Here is a 23,462-nt window from a genome sequence, read left to right as displayed (position 1 = left end):
CAGTTCAGAAGTTGAAGACATTTGGCCCATTCACCAAGACTGATACACACATTTAATTATACCCTTATGTCCTACATGAATGAGATGTAAAGGTGCTTAATTTTTTCACGCTGTACCATCTGATTTCACTGTAACTATTCGTACATATAAGTTGTCATTTAATATATGATTTTTCCATTTCATAAGCATCATTCTGTACACTGATCTGGGAGTGCTGTGCTAATGGAACAGTATAGAAATGTTTTAAAGAAATAAATAATATATTCACAAAAAACACCCTTTCAAGCACAAAACCAAATTAGCCTATACATTTCAGTTTCAAAGGCTATGATCTGTAGATGAAATATATAAAAACTTAAATAATTGCCTCACACATAATTGTGTTTAATATTACAATACCAGTATTTATAATATACAAATATCAGGAAGATAGTGTAAGAAAGATTTTTCTTCAAATAGGGGCATTTGCTGAATCCATTTTGTTCTGCTATTTGGTCTCTACTCTTAGACTAAAATCATACAGACATGAAAGAACATTTTCTCAATTCTTTGAAATCCATCAATATGTTACATTTTAATATAATTATTTTACGCAGGCTAGAGATGTGACCCCTTCTAAAGGTTTGGTTAGGTAGCAAAGATGAAATTACTTACTAGATGTCTGACTAGTAGAACTGATACTTGTTTTGGATTAAGCACAAATATGGCAAAAAATGATCAAATATAACATTTCTGGCATTCAGCTCCAACTTTAAATTATAGACTGCTCAGTAAATGATCTTAAGCTGTTTAAGGTTTCATCAGTTGTCTGCAAGATTTATTTTCTTCAAAATTACTGTACTAAAATGTTGTCTTTTGTTGCTGTACTGATTCTGATCACAAACCACAATTTTAAGATCGCCTCCTATTTACTAAAATGCTTTGACATAGTGCATTTGTTCAGACTGGGCAGCAATAAAGGATTGTGGGATCATTCTGAAGAAGATTGTTTGACAGAGCTGGCTTGTTTATTTGAGAGTAATGTGAGCTGCATTCAGAAAATGTCATATTTTGTTTCTTGATTGTGTACATTCTCTCTCACTGCTTCCAGACAAGCCCTGTAAGGAGAGAAGACACGGATTTAGAGCTTGTTTCCATGACCAGTGGAAGTACTTTGACTCAGAACAGAGAAAAAAATAATCAGCCACACAGACACTCTCCAGGATCTTCAAGTAAGTTGTGCTTTTCTTTTAATAATCAGTTAGATAAAACTCAAATCACCTGATGGAGTTAAGCATCACATTGCATTCTTCATACAACAAGCATGATTGAGCCTTTACTTTGGCTCAGTTCTTACTTGGAATGTTATGGCACATGTTTATAAAATGTATGCCTATGGATATTTAAAATTGTGTATGTACGTCCACACATAATGTAAAAACATATAAAATGTGTACATGCGTGTTTATGGATATATATCTGTGTAGGTAATATGCAGATATATAAAGAGAGAATGAGCATTGTGTGTTACTCTATGCGACTGAAAAAATAGAATCATCAGAAATTTTGTTTAAATCTCGTAATTTAATTACTCGTTCTTGTAGGCCATAATTAGTTCTTTGAAGTTCAATTTCCTAAAGACAGGTATTTGTCTAGTTCTTAGCTCCAGTCCTGAAACTACTTATTCACTGGTAGCATTTGCCAAAATGAATGGCATGTTTGCATACACTTAGGAATTAAATGCCATAATTGGGCAGAAAGGTAAGATATAAATTATGTAAATAAATTGAAGCTTCAATTTAAAGCAAGCATCTCCTACATATTTTAATTATTTTAACCTTTAAATATTAAAAAGAATGACCTGAACATTGGAGGGGAGGGCATCCAATTAGTTATACATTGTTAAATCTAGTACTAAGATTGGCTGTGTCAACATATAAGTTGTGAAGTTGGGGCAAAACACTACCACACCAGTGAAGCATCAGTGAACATTCAGTGAAAACTACTTGAAATTATTCTACCTTCATAGAAATGTTATGCAGCATAATATAACTCAAGTGTAACATAAATAAATCAACAGAAATCTATAGGAGCAAGTTGAATGCTGAATTCAAGAATCAGGGAGTTGTTAATCAGAAGACCAGTATTAAAAGCTATTTTAACATAGAAATTGTTGTGGGACGGCACAGTTTTCCAGAAAAAGGAATTCAAAATATTTCAGTATTCAAAAGGTGGAAAGAAAAAAGGTTGATAGTTAATCAAACGCTTACCAATAAATAAAGGAGAAAGCTTTGTAATATTACTTGGTTGATTTTCTATTTATTATATTTAAGTTTGTTAGACACAATTTGGTTCATAAACTGCAGTCCAGACAGCTGTTTAGGTATACTGAAGTAATTGTTCCCCAGTGTTTTTGTTAATATGGATATTCTTTTTTCCCCTTTCATTTTAATATGAACCAAAAATGAACACTTTAATGAAAATCCTCTCAGTTTCAAAGAAAAAAAGAAAAGAAAAAACACCTTGCCCTGTGGCATTTGGACCTAAAGTTCATGGAAGACAAGTCCAAATGTTCGTTCGTTCTGTCTTTCTTTCCTAGCCTTATTGCTGATGGCATTTAGCAATCCTATGCACATTGAAAATACTTCAGATTGCAATGCTTGGGAGAGCAATTTTCCAAATCATATTTTCATAGTGATATAAAGTACTACTACAGTTTTAACTTCTTCCTGCTAATATAAGAAGCTGCAATTCTAAATCAGGCATTCATTGTACTTGGAACTATAAAAAGGCAGACTCTGTAGTTTAAATTTAGATATAAATAGAAATCCCATGAAATCCAGTTCTAATTCTTTCTTTCTCAAGTCTAAAGGTACATCCTCAAATACAAACTTCCTTTTACCAAAATATCATTTTGGCTGCCTGTTTACTAACCAAAGAATTATGAAAGGTGGGGGAATTTGGCTCAGACAATGTACTTCCTCTGAGCCTGATTCTCTGCTGTGTTAATAGCTTCACAGTGCAGAGCATAACTGGTGTTGTTTACAGAAGCCTTCATTTGCAATCTTTTCACTGAGTTTTATCATTCTGTGTATGATAATTTATTTCTGAAAATTATAAAAATGTACATTCAATATTTAGAATAAATATTTCAGTATGCAACCAAGAACAATATTTTTAAAATATCTGTAACAGTTACTTCAAACTAGACCTTCTGAACTCAGCTTATTTCATAAAATTTCAAATTGATTCAAACAGTTTTGCTGCTAAGGATTCGTTCTGGTCACTTTCATTAAGCTGTTGATTTTTCTCTCCCTATGCTATATTTGCTGTTAAGTAATACAATATGGTAAGGGCTTTGGTATGAATTATAAATCAAGCCAGACAGTGCTAGATATGCCAGTGAAAATTCTATGGTGTCTTAGCAGACTATCTGGCTTATCAGTCCTTTCTCTCTCATTCTCTTTATTAACGATTCCAAGTATTTCCTATATGGCATTACTTATCAAAACAAAATATATGTCAACTTTAGTCAAAGGAGAGAAAAGAGAGCAGAACAAATCATTAGCAAAGAAAACAGATTAAAAAGAAAAGAACTTACTGCTTGGAAAAATGTGTATTCATTGCCAAATTTAGGAAGTCTTTTTGCAGATATTGAATTCAGTTATTGTTTCGTACATGAAAGCACTTTAAACACTGTGTTGGCATATTGCTCACATTTTAAATGGTTGGGAGCAAAAAATACTGTACAGGCACCTGAATACTAGCAAGCCCCTTTCCAGGAGCAGTCACACAGTTTTGTATCACAGTACTAAATCCATATGTTAGAAATAAATCTATTGATTTCAAGGAATCTCAGCATTTATCCAATTTGCCAGGTTGTTAGAAACTACTATGGATGTATTGGACTTCAACTGTATATTTCAGGCCAGTGCTGGAGACAGCTTAATGCGTAGACCTAGAACCAGGACCAGATTAATTTCTTATCAGGCCCTAGGCACTCTCATAAACTACAAAGATAGACCTATAGATAACTATTCGCACTGCATAGGACCTTAAAATTATAGATCTGTACACAAGGGTGGTGTACACAAGGGTGGTGTATGACTTTGAAGTAGTGGGGCACAGCCCTAGAGAAAGAATCTAACCTGCAAGATACCTACAAGGATCCAAAAGAGTTGCCAGATCACCACACATGCACGCGCACACACATGCTACAATATTTGGCAAGACTTAGCTCAAAAAGCCTTGCCTAAGCATTAGCCAATTAGCTACCTATACAATGGAAATGACTGTGCATTGGTTTATTTTTTATGAATTTGGCATGGATAATACTCCTTTGGGGTAGTGTGGCAGTGACAAATTCCAGTGCCAAATTCCACTGCTAAATTCCAAAGACACTTCTCTTCTGCCGCACTAATATACTTTCACAAGTGGTGGGTCTCACTAATTCTGTTGGGCAAGTGAAACTCATCACTTACACAACAGAAACTTAACCCTTGCTACAGGAAGCCCTGGAATGAGTAGAAACATTTGTTTCTGGAAGAAAACATGTCAGGAGATCTTCCTTATGCAAGCTTCACTCAACCTCAAAAAAGGAGCATTTCTTCTTATGTAAAGATACCCCATAATTGTTAAATGGCCATTGTGAGCAAGATGGAGGCTGCTTTCACAGTGAAATGAGCAGGATGCAGGAGAATCAGTAGGTGCATATGTGCCCCATTGGATACAGGCCAATATCTTTTTATCTTATAATGGATAAATTTATTGTTGAACTTGGAAAAAAGCAGGTATTTGGAGAACCCTGCATAACTCTTGTGTGTTTTCCCTTTCTGAAATACAGACTTCTTTACCCCATAATTAATGCAGCATAGTCTGCTGTATATACAAATTTTGTTTTCAATAGATAATTCAGGATCATTTGATGTCTTTGGAAGTCTGTTATTGATGGCAACAGCAGTCTTCAATGGTAACTCATAAATCTATTGGGACTGGTGAAATACAAGGTAGTCTTGGCGGGAGGGAGTCCCTGTCCCTATAGACAGAGCCAAATAGCCCTGTTTTCTTCCCTGCCTACCTTCCCTGCAAATTCCCTAACTATACATAAGCATTCAGTAGGTGTTGATTCCCCAAGAATGCAGATCCACAATTCAGCATCCTGCCTGAAGCACCAAAATCACTAAATCACTAATTAACTAAATTTTCAGCAGCAACAAAAATCAGGCAAAAACAGCAAGAACTCATTTCAGAGCTGGGAAGCTTTCCAGACTCTGAGATCTGTAATATATGCAAGGTACACAAAAATCATGTAAACAAGTCAACAACAACAAAAATATTGCAAATGCCCATTTCTGAGCACAGAGAGTTGCCATAGCCAAGGCTCACAGAGACTGTACAAGGAAGCAAACTATATACATTTTGAAGTGAATGAAGTAATACACATTGCCCTCTATACTACCCACCCTGAGACAGTTAAATCCAGAGTCTAAATCAGCTAATGCACCAGTGCTCAGCTGCATGCCCACATCTGTTCTACAAAATGGAACCAATTGTATTTATTTTGTTGCTGTCAGGATTACGAAGCCAATAGGATAAGTTCTTTGCATGCTCAAAAAGCGATTTAAAATACTAGCTGCTATTAGAAGTAGTAATACAATTGTATAATAGCAGTAACAAAATAAAGTGTCCCTACGGAATGCATTTGGAAACTATAAAAGAGGAAGAGCAACAGTTTAACCAAGCCATTTGGAATGCAAGAAAAACAGCAGTGATTTTGTTTTACTTTTTTGCCCTACCTCTCTCACCCAATCCAATGTTCTCTCTGCAGCCTATAACCAAACAATCGGCAGTTCTAGTGGCTTTTGAGCCACCGCCTGGGAAGCATGAAGTAAATTCTATGCCTCCTTGGTTAGAGTGACTGCAGCAATACCCTTGAAGAAAGCAACTAGAGTGGGCTCTCCCCGCCACAAGGGCCAAGAATTTCTGTATTTGTAAAACATACTTTTGCATGGAGTATGTCCCAGATGAGCCCTGGAAAATTTGCCATGATCTGCCCATGTGCAGCCATTGTACATGCTCAGAGGAAGACAGAGACAACAACAGCCAGCAGAATAGTAGCACAGCTAAATCCAAGTAAAGCAATAGTGGCTTGAAGAGTTGGGGAACTGGCAGAGAAAAACCAGGGGACAGTATAAAAGCCAAAATTTAACATGCTGAAGTGGCCCTCTTATTTAAAATAAAAGTCAAAAACATGTTATGTGTTAAAGAACACTTGAAAAAACTATTTTAGGAAATAAACACTGCAATATTATATTAATAGTAACTCCATAGTGCCCAGAACCTCACAGAATGGCCCAGAATAGCAACTTGCAAGTGAGCCAAACCAACCAAATTTAGCAGTCACACATAAATATGTGAAAGAGATATAACAAGCCACAAACCACGTGCCATTATCTGTTCCAGCCAATAGTCCATGCTTTGAAAAAAGGCCCAGAACATCAACTTCCAAGCAAGCTAAATCAACAAGTTTCTCCAGCCACAAATAACTAGTTGAGAATGATACAATAAACTAGAAAATGTCTGGGAACACCACATCTGGGTACCCATTCTGGGCAATAGACTATTCCAGAAAAATGGCTCAGAATGACAACTTCTAAGTGAGCAAAATAAACCAAACTCACTCAACCAGATAGAATTGATACACTATGCTACAAAATTTCCACAAAAACCATGTTTCATTAGTCACTCCATTATTAATATGGTAGTATTCCATATTCTGCAAAGCAGTCCAGAACTGCAACTTCCAAGTGAACTAACCAGGCACAGATAAATGGATAGGATAGATTAAGAAAGAAAGACTATTTCTACCATATATATGTGTGTGTGTGTGTGTTTGTGTGTATGTTGTTTTGTTATCTGGTCTAGGCAATAGTCCATATTCTGGAAAATACTCCAGAAAAGCAACTCTCTAATAAGCCAAATCAACCAAACTCATGAGTCACACATAGAACCCTCTGGGCTATTGGGGTGGTATAGAAATGCAGTAAATATATAAATAAAATACATGGTAAAAATGAAATAACCCATGAAGCTTGCATAGTAACTATGTTTTGGTACCCACCCTGGAAATGGCCCAGTATGCCAACTTCCAATTGAACCAAAACATTTACATTTAGAAGTCACACAGACCTGGAGGGATGGAATGCAATAAGCTTTGATATTTCTACAAAATCCACATTCCAGAACCAATCTCAGGTAATATATTTTATTCTGGGAGAACAATCTGGACTGTGTGTCTGGACCAAATCAACCATTTCACCATTCATAAGGTATAGATAGGGCTTGTGCAGCAACTTGAAAAACATCCAAAGGAAACATGTTGCAGTCCCCAATCTGGACAATAATTTGCATTTCAGGAAAGAAGATGGAGCACAGTCTTCCTTGTCAAACGAATCAAATTCAGTAATCAGAGCTGACTGGAATTGATGCAGTATGTTTCTGTAATGTTTCTACAGAAGTAATGTTCAGAATTTCAAGAGAATGAACCACATCTTTATCTGAGATGGCAAAGCCATTCAAATTCAGCATTCATACAAATGGGATTGATACTTTAAGCCATAAAGCCTTTAGAAAAGTCCCATTTTGTTTCAACTTTTTGGCCATGATTCATCTTCTAGAAAAAACTGAGTACCAGTTTTTAAATCCAGCCAACTTAATTCAACAGTGAACCTGGCCAGAAAGACTGAAATAAATCACAAAACTTCCACAGAAACCTTAAAACTTATAGGTCACCAGGCCCAGATAGTATCCATCCTAACATTCTCTTAAAAACTCAAATGTGAAATTACTGATCTTCTAACAACAATATGAACTATGTCCCCAAGAACATTTTATGGGATCATTCCATGAAACTGAATGGTGGAAGAGTCATACAGATGAAGCTGGAATATTTGCCTCAATGAGCATCATTTTACATTTGCTTACATTGAACCACATTAGCTATTTTGATGCCCATTGTCTCAAAGATCCTTTTGGAACATTTCAAATCTGTACCGAGGAGACATGAGAAAAGCCAATATAACACCAGTTTTTCAAAAGGAAATAGTTTTTCAAATGACAGTTTGAAGATGAACAGTGAATTCTGTTCTCTACTCAGATTCTCTCAGTCATGATGCAAAGTTTTTGATGCAGCCAGCAGGTTTTCCCTTATACAATGTCCAGTTAGACTGAGTGGACACTGCAAACATGGATATTCTCTTACACAACTTTCATTCATTTCAATTATATTTTCATTGGAGATGCTCAAATGTGTTGCATCCCAAGGCTGTAGGGCTTAAAAATTTATTCTGCTGCAGTTCTGACCTAATTTTCTGGCCTAATTTTCCAAAGATCTGCTGACCCACTTTAGAAGAATATTTTTGATAAATGGAAACATTTCCAAAAATTTCTAGAACAAATTCTGGACAAGAAGCAGGAAAGGGAAAGAAAAGTCATCTCAGCACGACAGACAAAGCAACAATTCCATACCTTTTCGGCTTTTAGAATAGGCTGCGACCTGTAATGACAAATGCTTGATCAAGGATGTCATATAGAAAAAATAGCCTGGGGCTCTTTTTTTAGTCTAATCACAAAGGAGGAATTGACTCTTTGCACATGCACACACACACACAGAGACAGCAGTTTCAAGACCATGATGCTATTCCTCCATATACCCTGCCACCCCTTTTTTCCAACAGAATTTTCCAGCTTCAAAAGTTATGCCATCTGCTAAAGAAACAAACTCAGCAATATTGTTTTCTCATTTAGCTTAATTAGAAACCTCACCAAAGATAGTACTGAATTAGCATCAGTGTTGCTCACAGAATGGCATTTCTTATCTGGAACCTGTTGATTACAATTAAAGTTCAGTCATTTCTGTTTAAACAGACAGCTTGCTTCAAGTTACTTCACAAGAACCTTCAGTAATCTGAATGTTACTGACAATGGCCAGTAAACTAAAAAGTAGCAATACTAGAAATCCTAGGATAGACAATAATCTATTTTGTTCTTTGATACTGTGGTTGTGATGCAAAACAACTTCATGTTATGGATTTAGGGTCTAGATTTCACAAAAACCTTTTAAAAATCAGGCTGACAGAGGTCACAGACATATGGTTTATGTCTAAGGGTGAGACTACACTTTACTTTAGGGTACAGTTCTATGCATCTTAAACAAAAACAAATTCTATATCTCCTAGCATTCCCTAGTCATTCATATGGCTGGAGAATACTAGGAGGTCCAGAAAGTATTCCTGTCTGCATGGATTTAATTGTATGATTTGAAGCCATGTCATCTCCATCTGCATGGGTATTTTTGTTTAAATCCTAGATTTGCAGTAAGGACAGATTTCATTAAGACCACATATGTGAGGAGGGAAGATTATCCCTTCTGTCACTAGAGAAAATCATCACTCATGAACTATAGTTCTACTTGTGGGGAAAAGTTCCCAGTAGCACCAAGAGGTGCTTTTTCCCCTAATGATACAGTAGATGCAGCACACGAATTGTTTCCACTGACATTGGTGAAAACAAGACTTTCAGCTGACTTTCAGCAAGACTTTCAAACTAGGAAAATGGCACAGGAAGAAAGGGTTAACCCTGCACCCCATGGCCCTCCTATGGCTGTTTTAAGCTGATGAACAAATGCAGGAGATCACAGATCCTGATCACAGATCTTGCCTCTCCTGCATCCCAGTCAGTATCGCTGAAAACAATCAGACTAAATGTACAACTAGTTAGTTGCAGTGAGACTTAGCCCTGGCTACATTTCATTGGACTGGGGCCAAAGTATTAAAATCCTTGAATGGCTTCCTTTTGCAGAACCACCCACACTTTCTCATTTCTTCTGATTCAGTACTAACAAACACATGTAATAGGCCTTGGATGATTTTGGCGATAGGTGTATATATCTTGAGGTAATATCCACTCTATAGTAGCCATTTTGTATACACTAAAAATGCAGCACATGTTGTAAAATATGCACATGATAGAGGTAATCATATCCAAAAACTTCCATTTGGTTGCATCTCCCTGTGGTGTGTATGCATATAGAAAGTAGCTGTTTTCCTAATTTAATGCATCATTACTCATTCTTTCTAATAGCTAATTTGGGTGCTCAGTTGCCTATTAGGAAAAGGAAGTAACTCAAAAAAAATGTCACTGCTGTCTGCATGCTTTAAGTGAAACAGGTTAAAAGAAAAAACATCCCTGTAAGCTTTGAGGCCCCATGAATATCCAAGACCTGAAAAATCTTAGATAAAAAAAATTCTAGTGAAGCGATGAGGAAGCTCTCCAGCTTTAAAGCTATATACAGTCCAGTAAGCCTTTTGATCCAAACCACTGCCTCTTCTTCCTGTCCCATCCACTCTTCCTCAATCTCCTTTGCCTTCTCAAACCAGTTGCTGTTGTTCCCTGTCTCTCAGGCAGCAGGTGCCACCAGAGAGCAAGATAACAAAGGCAGAGAGACTGGCAGCCTGACCATGGAGCACAGTGGCTAGAGCAGCATGGAAGTATGCTGAAGCTGCAACACTCTATGGTTGGGCTTCTGAAGTCACACCTGGGGCCCGTCTTCCAGATTTCCTCATTTATATCATTTCTCTTAAACCCTGTGGTCTGGGATTTAAGAGAAATGATATTTCTTGCCATCCAGCCTGGAAGAGGGTGATACATTCCTGCACTACAGTAGTTGGATGGTATAGGAAGGATGGTGGGGAAGTGAGAGGATGGATGAAGAGATGAATGGGTTGTGTTCTTGTGCTAAAGCAGGAAGTGTATAGATCAATGGTGTATAAAACGTGTGTGTGTGTGAAAAATAGAAAGTGAATGGATGTGAGAGAGAGATGGCAGAGAAATGAGGGCTGTCCAAAAGTACTTTTGGCTTTTGTGCTCTCACCTCCAGTATGCCATAGGAAGTGAGAGCACAAATTCTCACTTCCAATTCTCCCTGAAAGAATGTAGCCCTCAGTTGAAAAAAGTCTCCCTACCACTCACCTAGATTAACTCCTTTCATTGCCTGAAGTTGAGATGTTTCATATGACCTTTCAGGATCATGCTAAGCATAAAAGAAGAGTCCCCCTCCCTTCAGTGGCCACACAGAAGACATTGATGCAGGGCATGTATGCAGGCTTCTGCCTCTGCTCACAGTCAGTCTTCTGCAGATGTGAATTAGGAACACAAATTCATTTAATTAATTGTGAACCCTAATTAGCTTTAGGGGCAAATATTGCTGCCCAGTCATAGCTTGTGCTAAGAATCTTATTTTTTCTAGAAGCTTTTTGGTGTGCAGACCTCACCCAGTCTAAAGCAGAGATGCACTTACCGTGCCCCTTACAGCCACCAATAACTCTAATGGTGGTGGTGAAGCAGAACTCCTAGTTGGGCTCAGTGGGAGGGGACGCATTAGCTTCCTCCTCAGTCAGTGACCCCAAATTCTCCCCATTGCACCTTAGGAGATTTGAGCAGCACTGCTAGAATGCAAAAGCAACCCCCCCCCCCCCCACCCAGCTATCTTGCATCGCAGAATCACCAGGATGATGTGATGGTTAAGTCCTTCTTCCCCCACACCAGGCAACCCTGAGCTTTCCCAAACCCAAATGTGTGCTTATGTACATATACATGTGCTCCTTTCCCTGCCATTCCTCCCACTTCCACTGAGTTTGACCCTCCAGCCTGACAAAGCGGTGTATTCCTTATCTAAGGGCACCAAAAATAGGGCCTAATGTGTGAGTCTAGCAATTAAGTCTGAAGCAGAGGGCATTGCCCTATAGAGTGCAGCAGGTGATGGGTGTGGATAGGAAAAGAAAGGAAGAGACAGAAGGGAAATTGGTGTGCTTGAGCATCTGATACTGAGGAGATGAGTAGTACAGTTGAGCAGAATGCATGGCAAAGGGTTAAACAACCTGCCCAGCCTACCAATGCTACATTTCACCATGGACACCTGCAGTATTATATTAGCAATATAATATTGAAGACAGACTTCACCCTGAGACCATTTGCAATATATAGCACACTTTGGAGGAACCGGAAAAGGAAAATGATCTTTTCCCAAGCCCCCAAAGCACTGCAAGCCTGTTGTTCCAGGCTGGTTGGAACTTGAATGGCATCATACCTGCCAGGGCAGCTTTTCTCAACCTGGTGCCCTTCAAATGCTTTGTATTACAAGTTCCTTCCATTGCATTCCTGACAATTGGCCCAGCTTGTCTGCTTGGAGAGCACCAGCTCGGGGAAAGCTGAGGCTATCCTGCTTTTGTTGCAGGTTGCCACTTCTGTGATCACTATTTTTAAAATGCAACTGAATGCGTATGTTGTTTATTGCACATAAGTAAATCCCATCGGATTTAGTGTGATAATTCTAACTACAAATGTCTAGGACTGGGCTCTGTAAACTCTGCAGAGAACATGGCTTCAGCTATATTACAATTCCTTCTGTTGTTCAAGTGCTTTGTCACATGGTACATGCAAATGCAAGAAAAAGTCCCAGCAGTGCACTTCGTCACTGCAGAAATGGAATGGGAGTGATTTGGAACAGAGCAGCCTCTGTAGAAAGATGTACATATTCCTTTCCATATCCATCTCTTTTTTTCCTGAAAACCAAACTCGTTGCTGCCTTTCTTCTTACAAGCTTCCAGACAAGCTTTTGCTTGATACAGCATGATTCTGGAATACCCACCCCTTTTCCTGCCCCAGTGGGAAAACTGGTGGTGCAAAGCAATCATCAGAGAAAGTGTACAGCAGTCTCAGCTCCAAGTCATGTCTCCTGACAGTGCTTAGCAACAAAAAAGAGCCAGTATGGTTACAGTGTTGGGTGGGAACTTGGGAGAGCTGGATTCTGGTTACCACTTGGCTGGGAAGCTGAATTTGGGACAATCACTGACCCCCAGCCTAACCTACATATACACCACAGAGAGCTGCAACCTAAGTTATTGTTAAGAGAAGTGGAAAGGAAGATTGTGTCAGCTGCCTTCAGTTCCTTGGAGGGAACAAGGTAGAATATAAATTTAATAATATATAAACTGTAGTGCTGCCCTAATTACTGGAATTTCCCAGTATGAAGTGTGTCCATCCTGCTTTATGCAGTGCATTTAAAATTTCCAGCAAATGGCTGGGGTTGATGGGAGTTATAAGCTGTGGGTCTGTCCCTTCCTCCCCTGCACTCTGATGTCAAGTCTAGCCAAAGCAGAGAGAGGTCCATTAACTCGCTGGATGCACCCTGGCACATTGTGTGTAGAATGTACTGTATGTTATTTATCCACACATCTTCATTGTAGGCAGAGATTTGAAGAGCCTGGACACTCAGAGCCTGGAGCTGCCAAACAGGGGCTGCTTTTAACTGCTCTGCTTGGCAGCTTGCACCATGTGACAAGCTGTTTGTGTGCAGTGACTTGCTGTGCAGACAGATATTATTTCCATGCCATTACCAACATTTTTCAGTGGTTTCATGGAGTGGCTGTTTTCCAGTGCTTACCTACTTTTGTGAGTACTATTTGCAACTAGATGTTATAGCTACCTCTGAAGACCTAAGATTTGAACAAAAATGCATTACCTACATATCTAGGTCAACTCTTCCCTCGTCTTATTCTTTGGAGTAAATGTCATTTCTCTTTCTGTATGTCATTGGGTGGAAGTTTGGCCGGCATATGTTGGGCTGAGGAGTTGAAATAGTAACCAGTTGGACCCTTAAATCATCTGGAATTTTCTTCATGTGGTTAGAAGATGTCAGCTATGGAAAGGCTCTCTCAGTGTCATTTGTGTGTGCATGAAATATATATTTTGTGTAAATTGCAAAGAAATAATTGGACACAATAGAAACGGCTGCCTTAATCATATATCTAGTTTTATAGTTTGCTTAAGTTATTCTTAGGGGCTGATTCTGAATGTTCTTTCTTGTAACTGAGTTCCACCAAAATTACTATAAAAGTTGTTACTTTTCTGTGGTATCATGTAAGTGTTAATATAGTAACAGTGTGATTTATGGATGCGTTATGTGTTTAAAAGTTGTTTCTTTCATTTTCCATGTGAAAGAGTGTTCCATGATGATCACACCATTGTCACTCTGCACATCTCTCATTTCAGTCAATGTGCTTAGTATAATTTTCCAGCTAATGAAAGTGTAACCTGCATTTAGCCAAAAGAAGTGTGTGTCTGCTTGTTTGTCTCACATGCATATTAAATATTTTTAAAATCACCACTGAAATCAAAGTAATTTAATCAGTTAATGACTTAAGTGTGGTTTAGATATTCTGCTGAAACATTTTAAATTATGAACTAAGTAATGAAATGAGGGGCTCTTGAAAGACTGCTCTTTTCCTATCAAATTTAAAAGGGGTTGAATGGATTTGAGCAATAGAATTTTAATACTAATTTCTGCCTGTGTAGAAAAGGATGCACCTGCACCTGAGAGATCACGTTTGGGCCCCTCACAAAAAGAACGGATATCATTTCGAGACCATCCGGTTCATCTCAGCGCTGGATGGGGAAGTGGCAAAAAGAAAGCAAAACCTTTGAAATAGTAGTTGGACATTCAGCATTTAAAACATATGGAGAGCTGTTTCTTTTCAGCAGGCCTGTGAATTGCCATGATTTTTAGATTTCACAGATGCAGAACTCCTTAGCACCATGTATGCTGTTTTTTATTTCACTGTGTATGATTTTCCAGTTTCTCATTTTTAGCAAAACTATTTGTTTGATGTCAGAAATAATAGTATTTTTATCTAAAATGTATTTTTGCATTATGATTTAAAAGCAAAAACATTTCTGCAATTATTTAAAGGTGATTTGCAATGCCAGAAGAACAAATCTGGATGAATATATACAATAATAATTTACAAATTTGCAGTAGTCTTTGACTGAGATGGTCTGGTCCACAGTTGAAGTAAAGTACTTATATTTAAACTCATTTACTGTTCAGTCTACATCTCAATCACACAAAAACTGGCAACACTCAAAATCAGCTTGCCCAAATCTAGAGACATTACTTTCCTGCTTTGTAGTTTGGTATATGTAACTGTTAAAAATGAAATGTGGAATGTTCAACTTTCTTCAAACATAGTAATGATAGAAACATGTTATGTGTAAAAAAATGTTTCAAATTCAGCTAAACAGTTGCCTGCCCTTATAGGATTGAATGACTGCATAATCATTAATGAATTTTAACGTGATATTAAGAACTGTTTTCTAATGCTAAATTATGTTTATCATTCTGTAGTACTCTGGCAGTTTTCTTACCTCTGCTACACCCCCCACCCACACACCAAAACAGCTTTTCTTTTCAGAATTAAAGTATAATTGTTAAACATTATGCAATGATTTTTTTCTTAGTCTATTGCTTTTCTGTTTCAGTGAAAAATCTATTTTTTGCAGCCTTGCTACCATTTTCCTTGCCCCGTTCATTATTAATTATATCAGTCCATTGCTTCATTGCACTTACACCATCCTAACTTGAAGCAAAGTTTTGCTTGGGCTGGTATAAATTGTTGCTGGAATTTGAGGAAACAATTGTCTGATTCTAAACTTTTCTTTCCCCATCTGATTCTGCCTGCTGGAGCTTTAACCAACCCAGAACAACTGTAGAGATGAAGAAGCTAAGAGAACCCAAGACTTTGGTCAATAAAAAAAATATTCATATGTTTCAGCTGTGTTTGGAGTATATTATACATCTTCTGACACAGTACAGTGCCTATCATACTGCCTGTTTTCATTAATGTCTTCAGATTAATATGGATTGAAACTGGTTTTCTTTGTCTGAAACCACTGCAGGGAAAACCACAGCAGTATGGATAATGAAGGTACATCTGAGATATTTTATGACCATGTTTATTATATATAGAAATCTGGACAATCATCCTGCCATGTACACAGATCTTGGTGTTGAATTACAATTTGTATTGTAATATGTCTTGTCATTACTCATTCTTTTAAAATGGAAATGCAACTAAACAGATTGTCTCAGCTTTCAGTTTTATCTGCCCAATCCCTGGATTTAAGAAGATGAAGGCCAAAATCATAAACACACCCGCTTGGAAATAAATCCCTTTGAAAGACTTTATCAGTCATGCAATGGTTCTAGAAGTAAATTAGAGATTTTTCAAGTGTTCCCATCTCAAGAGATTTAAGAATTGTGCTGGCAATGTCAAATTTTGATATCAGGGATACTATGTACTCCAAAAGGCTCCCAGCCATGGATTCAAATATTCACTCACAATGCTTGCTGGAAAACCTTAGGCCACTCGCTAATCTATTTCACAGAGTTTGTGTGAAGACAGAAGGAGGGACCATGTATGTTGCTCAGAACTGCTTGGAAGAGGCTCAACAGAAAAATCTGATAGACATTTATCATCACTGTAAATGATGAACAACCTGCTTAACTGGAAATGGTAGATAAGTATGACTGTCACATCTCCTTCCGAAACCTATAATGACAGCAAGGCTAGGCAGAGTGATTTAAAAACTCTGTGTATGTGTGGTTGAGATATGGCTGGAAAGTGTTTTTGACCCCAGTGGAAATTGCTTCCAAATAGATCGTTCTTAAGTGCATATGAATATACCTGTTTCAAAATTGTTAGTTAAATATCATGACAGTATCCAATGAAATACATTAGACTTAATTGCAATTCATTTTGATGGATCTTCTAACATTTATTATTATCTACAGTTCCCGTGCATCATGTGTATATATCCTTAGAGTATTCTCTGTGCAATCTAAACTATGCTAATTAAAACTGGGTGCTTGGGGTAGGGTACAGGAGTTATGGTTCCAGTCACTTGTAATTTCACATATCTGTTTTCTCTGTGATCTGTGTGTCTACTGTTGCTCCATATGTTGTAGAACTCAATCCAAGAACTTCAGCTTCTTCTTTATTTTCGCTACTTATCTAATCCTCATAGGCAAAATCCTCCATGCATATCAGAATTGAAAAACAAAATGGAGGTATTAATTTAGGTGAAATTTCAGAAACAAACATGGAGGAATATATATTTCATTATCTCTTTTTGGTTACTGCACTCCAATTTCTGCCTCTGTGTGCACTCTCTCTACACACACACACACTCACACACACACCATGTTTATTAAGAAGAATTCAACAATGCTTACTTCAGAACAAGCAAATAAATGGAAAAAAATCTAGCTGACATTCAATTTTCCAAGTTTTGTATTGCTGCTGTTAGATGAAATGACCCACTGTCCGAATATGTTTGCTGATCTCCAGGGAACGTTTAGGTAGAAGTGTTACTTTCATTGCCGCTCATCTTCCAATCCAGGCAAATCAAGAACACTTGACTTTCTGATAGTTTCAAGTGGTTCACTATAATTACACATGATGAATGATGCCCTGAAAATCTTGGCAAAGGGACGGTGCCACACTGACTTCAGAAGTGTCAAGATGTATTGTACACATAAACATACAAGAATCCTTTTAAAGCTATCCCATTAATGTCAAAAGTTATTAAACTGAGAAGAAGCCTAGATTAAGTTTATTACACCAACTTGCCAATGTTGGATGTTAAATATATCCATGTTATGGAGGCTGCTGTGCTGGAGGCTGCTGGATTCCTAAAATAGTGTGATTCTTTCAGTTTGATTTCCAGTCACTTAAATCAGTGGAATGTCCTTCAAGTCCAGGTCTCAGGTTCAGATCCTAGCTGAACTGGATTGTGGTTCTTGAATTCAATATTCTGTTATTCCTCATTAGTCTAAACCAGGGAACAAGGTATTGGTGTTCCTATGATGTTTATTTTAATTGTTGAAAACCTTAAATTTGCAAACAGCATTTACAAAAGAGAGGTTTAAATATTTTATAAACCAGTCAGAGAGCTTCAGGTGGGATAAAAATGTTGTTGAAGAAGATTGTGGTGGTGATTGATTGATGGGTCAAAGCTTTTGCAGTTTTTTAACTGGCCTGGAAGAAAATACAGTTTGACTCAAGGTGGGTCAGAATGGATGACTTCACCAACTACTTCTCCAGGCATGGCACTGAGTTGTATTTTGGAGGGGTGTGCTGTCTTTTACATACACTCCGTGCCACATGTGCTTATTAATAAGAGATATATCTCTTAACTGCATCCAGAAATATCAGGTATTTGAACAGGTTGACTCTCACTGTAAGACTCAAGTGCATATTTTTTTAAAAAAACTCTCTGATGATGTCATTCTGTGTTGGATAATCTATGTGAACAAGTCTATGTGAACAAGTCTATTCTAGGCAGAGATACAAGCTTGAGTAGGTGAAATTGTAGGGATCAACTAGCTGTAAAGTTCCTCAATAGAAAAGTAAAGGAATACCCTCTGTTCCTGATGTTCACACTGTTTGTTGATCCATATGTAGCAAAACTACACAAGAGATGCTTTAGCAGTACAAAAACAGCTTGCAGGGGTGGATCGGTTGGGGTGGCCGAGCACCACAATGAGGAAATCGTTCTGTATGGCCGCACCGTGCTGATGGGCCACTGAGGCAAACATGACGGAAGAGGCGGGGAATGGCATGGCATGTCTGGAGTTCTGACCCACAACAAGCTGCACTGCAACATTTTATTGCAGATCCCACATGCACTGTGTATTTCTTAAGCTGTGGAGTGAACTGCTTTGAGCATTTTAATAGAACGGTAAGATGTAAATGGTTTGAATGCATTTAAAAAACTAAGTATTGAACCATCCAGTTCTCAACTATGTACAAGGGATCCATGATTATGAACAGCACTCTCTCCTAGGAAATAAGTCCCACTGCAGTGGTCTCATCTCTGGAAAATATGTCTGGGATGCACCGACTTGTGTACGAGGAAGTTATGTCAAACACAGAGAAATATAAGGTTGGTCCATAAAAGAGATGGGCATCCGATGAGAGACGGACCCCCTCCCCCTCATGGGGCGAAACATTGGTCTGAAATCTAAAACGTGACCCCTTTGCAGACGCTCCTTTTCCGCTCTGCCAAAACCCAGCAAAGCCTATTCGGCCGTGAAGCGAAACCTTTCTTTCCTCCAGTAAACCGAAGCGGGGCCGAGGACTAGAAGCCTTTAGACAGAATTAGCATCCGGAAAGGAAGCTAAATCAGAGCGAAATTGTTTTTAGTGATACTGGAAGCGAGGGACGGAAGGAAAAACCTACCCCAGTCCCCAGTCGCTGCTCGTTTGTTTGTTTTATGCTCCCCTAATCAAATAATGGGTGCACGCTTTTGCAAGACGTGTCACAGAAGGAAAACACTCCGTCCTGAGACTGATCTTCCGCCCGTGGAGGACCCAGACCAAACACAAGCTGCGCAAGAAGCGCGCCAGTCGCCGGCCGTCGTTGCACGGAGCCGTGCGCGGAGCTGCGGATCGGGGCGGGAAGGGTGGCCGAGAGCCCGGGGCCCAGAGGCGGAAGATAAGTACACGGGGTGGAGGCACCGAGTCGTCCCCCAGGAACAGCTGGGCCTGTCCCCGCTGAGGACAGGAGAACGCCTCCCCTCGCTTCCTGCCGCGCCGCCCTGGCTGCTTCGACCGTGCCACGTTGGAAACAGCAAGCGCGCCCTGCGCTCGCACGGAAATGCCGTGGAGGAGGCGAGGCTGGGCCGCCCCCTTGCAACGGAGGCCCGTGGGCAGCGCACGTGGGCGTCTGCGCTTGGGATCCGCTTGTGAAGCAATATCTAAGGCAACACTCGTGTGTGTGCTCATGTGCGTGTTGAACGTTTCCATACCGCCTTTCCTCCAAGGTGTCCGAGATGGCGTGCATCGACCTTCTCGTTTCCTTTCTATCATCTCAACAACCCTGTGAGGTGGGGTAGGCCTACCTTGGGAACAATGGCCCCAAGCCCTCCTCCCCCCACCCCCACCCCGTGTGCTCCATGGCTCACTGGGGAGCAGAACCCGATCTCCCAAGGCCCAGTCCAGCACAGTTCGCGCTACACGCGGCGACTCGCATCAGCTGTGCAGCATTTCGGCATCCCTTGCGACTTGCTTCCGAGAAAAGGTGTGCGGGATTTCAGCCTTAGGGCACGGTTCCTAAGAGGCTTTCCCACCCTGTGCAAGGCTGCACAAGTTGGGGACCCGAAGAAAATTGGGTGGCTTTAAAAGCTGTAGTACAAAAGTGCCCCATGAGCCAAATTAAGACAACCTCCTCCCAATACCTCGCAATCTTCCTACACCTTTTATTGGGAAGCAGGTCGGGCGGCCTTTTTACGCGCCTTCAAATAAAGCATCGGGAGTTATGCTAACAGCCTTTCGATGAGGGCGGCCACCTTTCCTATTCACGTCGCCGGTCATGCGCAGAAGGACCTCCTACGGGCTGGACCCACGCAAGACAAGCTTATGCATGTTTGCTAAGAAATAAGTCTTGCTGTGCCCAGTAGGCCTTATTACTAAACAGGTATGCTTGGGATACTGACTTGCTTGATGTTTTTTAAAACAGTCTCCCTGTTCCTGAATGAATTTACATGGACTCCTTTTATTATTAACTTATTCTTACCCATCCAGGGCCTGGATGGGCTACACTAAAGCACGTGCCGAACCAAGTAAGGGTCAGAAAGAGTCATCTACAGGGTCAGAAATAATTGCTTTCCATGGGAAACTCTTCCCTCTGGTGCGTCTCTGCATGAGAAAAGGTCTTGCTTCGTTCTCCCCGCCCCCCAGCCGCCACACGCAAAGTGCGTTGGATTGAGGTGCGCATCCAGCGTCTATGAGATCCTTCTGGGTCGTGTGGGTGGGTGGGGCGCATCTTCCTTCGGAATGTTCGGCTCTTCCTCGGTCGAAACACCCCCCCCCCAGGGCTCCACTCGAGTTCTTCTTTGCATTTTCAAGCCAAGGAGGACTTTTGGTGCCTTCCTGATAAGACGCCCGTTGGCAAGGGAAAATGAGCGCGACGCTTCCAAAACCGGGCCACGAAGCCGACTGCTTTGGAACTGGGAAATCAGCGCCACAGGAACTAAAGGGCCCAGCCAAGGAGGGGATTTTAGGGTTACACTGAGCGAAATCCGCGCTGGGGCCACAGAAATGACCAGTCAGTTATTTTCCGTCCCTAAGCACAGAGTTCCAATAGGAACTAGCCCAAAGAAACCTTGTTTAGCAACTGGGCGTACCTTTCAGGTACCTGATTCTGTAGGAAAACTAAACAAAACCCTTCTTAGGTTCATATCAAGGCTGTAGAAACAGAATAAAAGAGCAGCAAGGAAAAGTTCTTTCTCCTGTTGCACTGAAGACTCTACGGTGAGGAAGCCGGCCTTGCGAGGCAAACGAAAATACGTTCCAGGTCTTACATTCCCAGGAAGTTTCAAAGGTTCTCTACTTTCCTTTCAAAGATAGCCTGGCACACTGGTTAGAGTATTGAACTGGAGCTCGGGAGCCTCGGTTTCTAGTCTTCATTGGGTCATGAAACTCACTGGATGACTTTGAACCAGTCCCCAAACCTACCTCGCAGGGCTGTTGTGAGGATAAAATAGAAAGGAATAGAAGGAGCATCATGTGTTACACCTTGGGCTCCTTGGAGGAAAGGAGGGATAATATAAACGTAACAAGTAAATCATTACATTTCGACTTTGCCAGACCTGCGCAGCCCGATTCTAGGTGAGTTTATGCTAGGAAGATCTGAGCATTGCGACAGGATCCGGTTCATCTGAATCTTGTACAATCCAGATTCCTATTAATACTACTATTATCATTAATAATAGCAATGTGTATCCGTGTGTCATGGAACAGCCTGTCCCCACCGTCAGACTGACACGGATGCTTAGGAGCCACACGCGTTCAGAGCCCTTCATTCGCTCCTCCTTGTGCGCGATCAGAAGCAAGTCTCATTAAGCCTTTTCAAGAACAGATTTCGAGCCAAGGTTTGTCATCCTCCGCGCACTTGCTTAAGATTCAGCCCAGCTGGGCGCAAAGGGACTCACTTCTGCAAAGGACACGCAGGCAGCGCTGCGCCCTCTCCGCTTCGAAGTGGACGTCCGCTAGAGCTCAGAGGCTGGGGCAGGAACCTGCGCGAACTTGCGCGCCCCTGGTCACCGACCCTTCTTTCCGGGGAGACCGTTCTTGTGGTTCGCTTTCCCTGTAGAACGAGTCCCATATTCGGCGTGCACAACATCGAAGTCTTGAAGGAAACGCCTGGTCACAGTGCCTGCGACTTATCTGCACGCTTTTGACTCGCCCTGCGACGTGTGTGCTCTTTGCAGCTTCTCAGGATGCGCGCGAGGCTCTTTCTGCCTGCCCGCCTGCCCAGAATCCGGTCTTATTCGCAGTTCGCTCGATGCCGCTCTGTTCCTGGTCGATTTCCCTTTGAAGCACGAGACGGCCTTTTCCCTGCCTCGTTAGATGCGAGGAGGGAAGCGGCGTCTCCTCGCCACCTACCCGAGCAAGACCCTGCAGCCCAGGCCAATTAAAACGCCTCGCTGCCACGCGGCCGAGCGCTAATTCCTGCCACTCGCCCCCCAGGTCTGCGTGGTTCAATGCGAGCGGCGGAGCTGCTTCGGAAGGGAAGGGAAGGGAAGGGAAGGGAAGGGAAGGGAAGGGAAGGGGACGGAGCGGCAACCTCGGCCGCCGCAGGACGGGAGCGCCGGCTGCAGCCGCCGCGGTGCCCGGACCGGTCACAAAGGTCGCTCTGTGCGGCGCAGGGAGGGCGCGGAGGCCCGTCCAGAGACCCCCGCGCTGCATCGCGGTGCTTCGGGCGACCTGTTTAAGGCAAATCAACGAAAATGTGGGCTAGAAGAACAACGCCGCCTCCGCCGCCGCGTTGGGTGTCAACGCATCCTGTCAATACGAATCAAACAAATCCGGATTATTGCAGAGTTATAATGCAGGGTGGGGAAGTAAATTTCCAGGAAGAAGTAATCCAAGCAGCATCTTCTCGACGCAGCGCTTCTTCCCCACAAATTGCCAGTGTTTTGTGTACACCCGGATTTCATGCCCGAAGCAGCAGCCCAGAGCTCCCCAACCCGGGCTTCAGTTCCTTCGTGCCGCAATCCTGACACTTCTTCGGTTGAAACGGGCTTCTCTTCCCGCAAAGCCTGTCCCACCTCGCAGGGCTGGCGGTGCAGGCGTGCTGTTTCTCACGCAAGCGCGGGGCAGTAAATGCAGAAGCTCCACACACACAAACACACACACACCCCGCTCGCCACCCTGCCGAGTTCAAATCGACAATCACGGAGCAAGAGGAACGCGCATTTCGGTTTGGGCTAGCGAATGGCTCCACTCAGGGCTTGAACGTAGATAAGGGGTGGATACGCGCAAGGCATCGTTTCCAGGGAGGTTCTTCCTCTTTTAGGGAGGAAGGCATCCACGCAATGCCTTCACTGTTCCCACCGGATTCACTAGGTGCACTCGCAGCTGATGATACAGGTGAATCCAGGCCAGGAGTTCGTCCCACTGGACCAAGGGGACTTCTTTCTGAGAAGACTGCATAGCAGCCTGTGGTTAAGGGAGAGTCTGCGGGCACCCAGGCAGCCAAAGGTTTGGGGAGGATGGGATGGGATGTGTGAATGGGTTTTGTGGA

General features: G+C 41.3%; 1 protein-coding gene across 1 annotated transcript in view; it reads left to right on the top strand.

Moving 5' to 3' along the window:
* The window catches only part of LRRIQ1 (leucine rich repeats and IQ motif containing 1), a 114,490-nt gene extending 99,866 nt beyond the window's left edge, over window positions 1-14,624 (top strand). The window contains exons 27-28 of the mRNA XM_044455321.1: window positions 1,091-1,211; window positions 14,392-14,624. Coding sequence (XP_044311256.1) covers window positions 1,091-1,211; window positions 14,392-14,525 — 255 coding nt within the window. The 3' untranslated portion in view covers window positions 14,526-14,624. The remainder of the gene's footprint in view (window positions 1-1,090; window positions 1,212-14,391) is intronic.
* The last annotated feature ends 8,838 nt before the right edge of the window (window positions 14,625-23,462 follow it).

This window comes from Varanus komodoensis, unplaced genomic scaffold (assembly GCF_004798865.1).
Source record: "Varanus komodoensis strain SLA01 unplaced genomic scaffold, ASM479886v1 scaffold8, whole genome shotgun sequence".
NCBI classification, from domain to species: Eukaryota; Metazoa; Chordata; class Lepidosauria; order Squamata; family Varanidae; genus Varanus; species Varanus komodoensis.
Note: the sequence above shows the minus strand (reverse complement) of the source record. Positions and strands in the feature narration are given on the sequence as shown.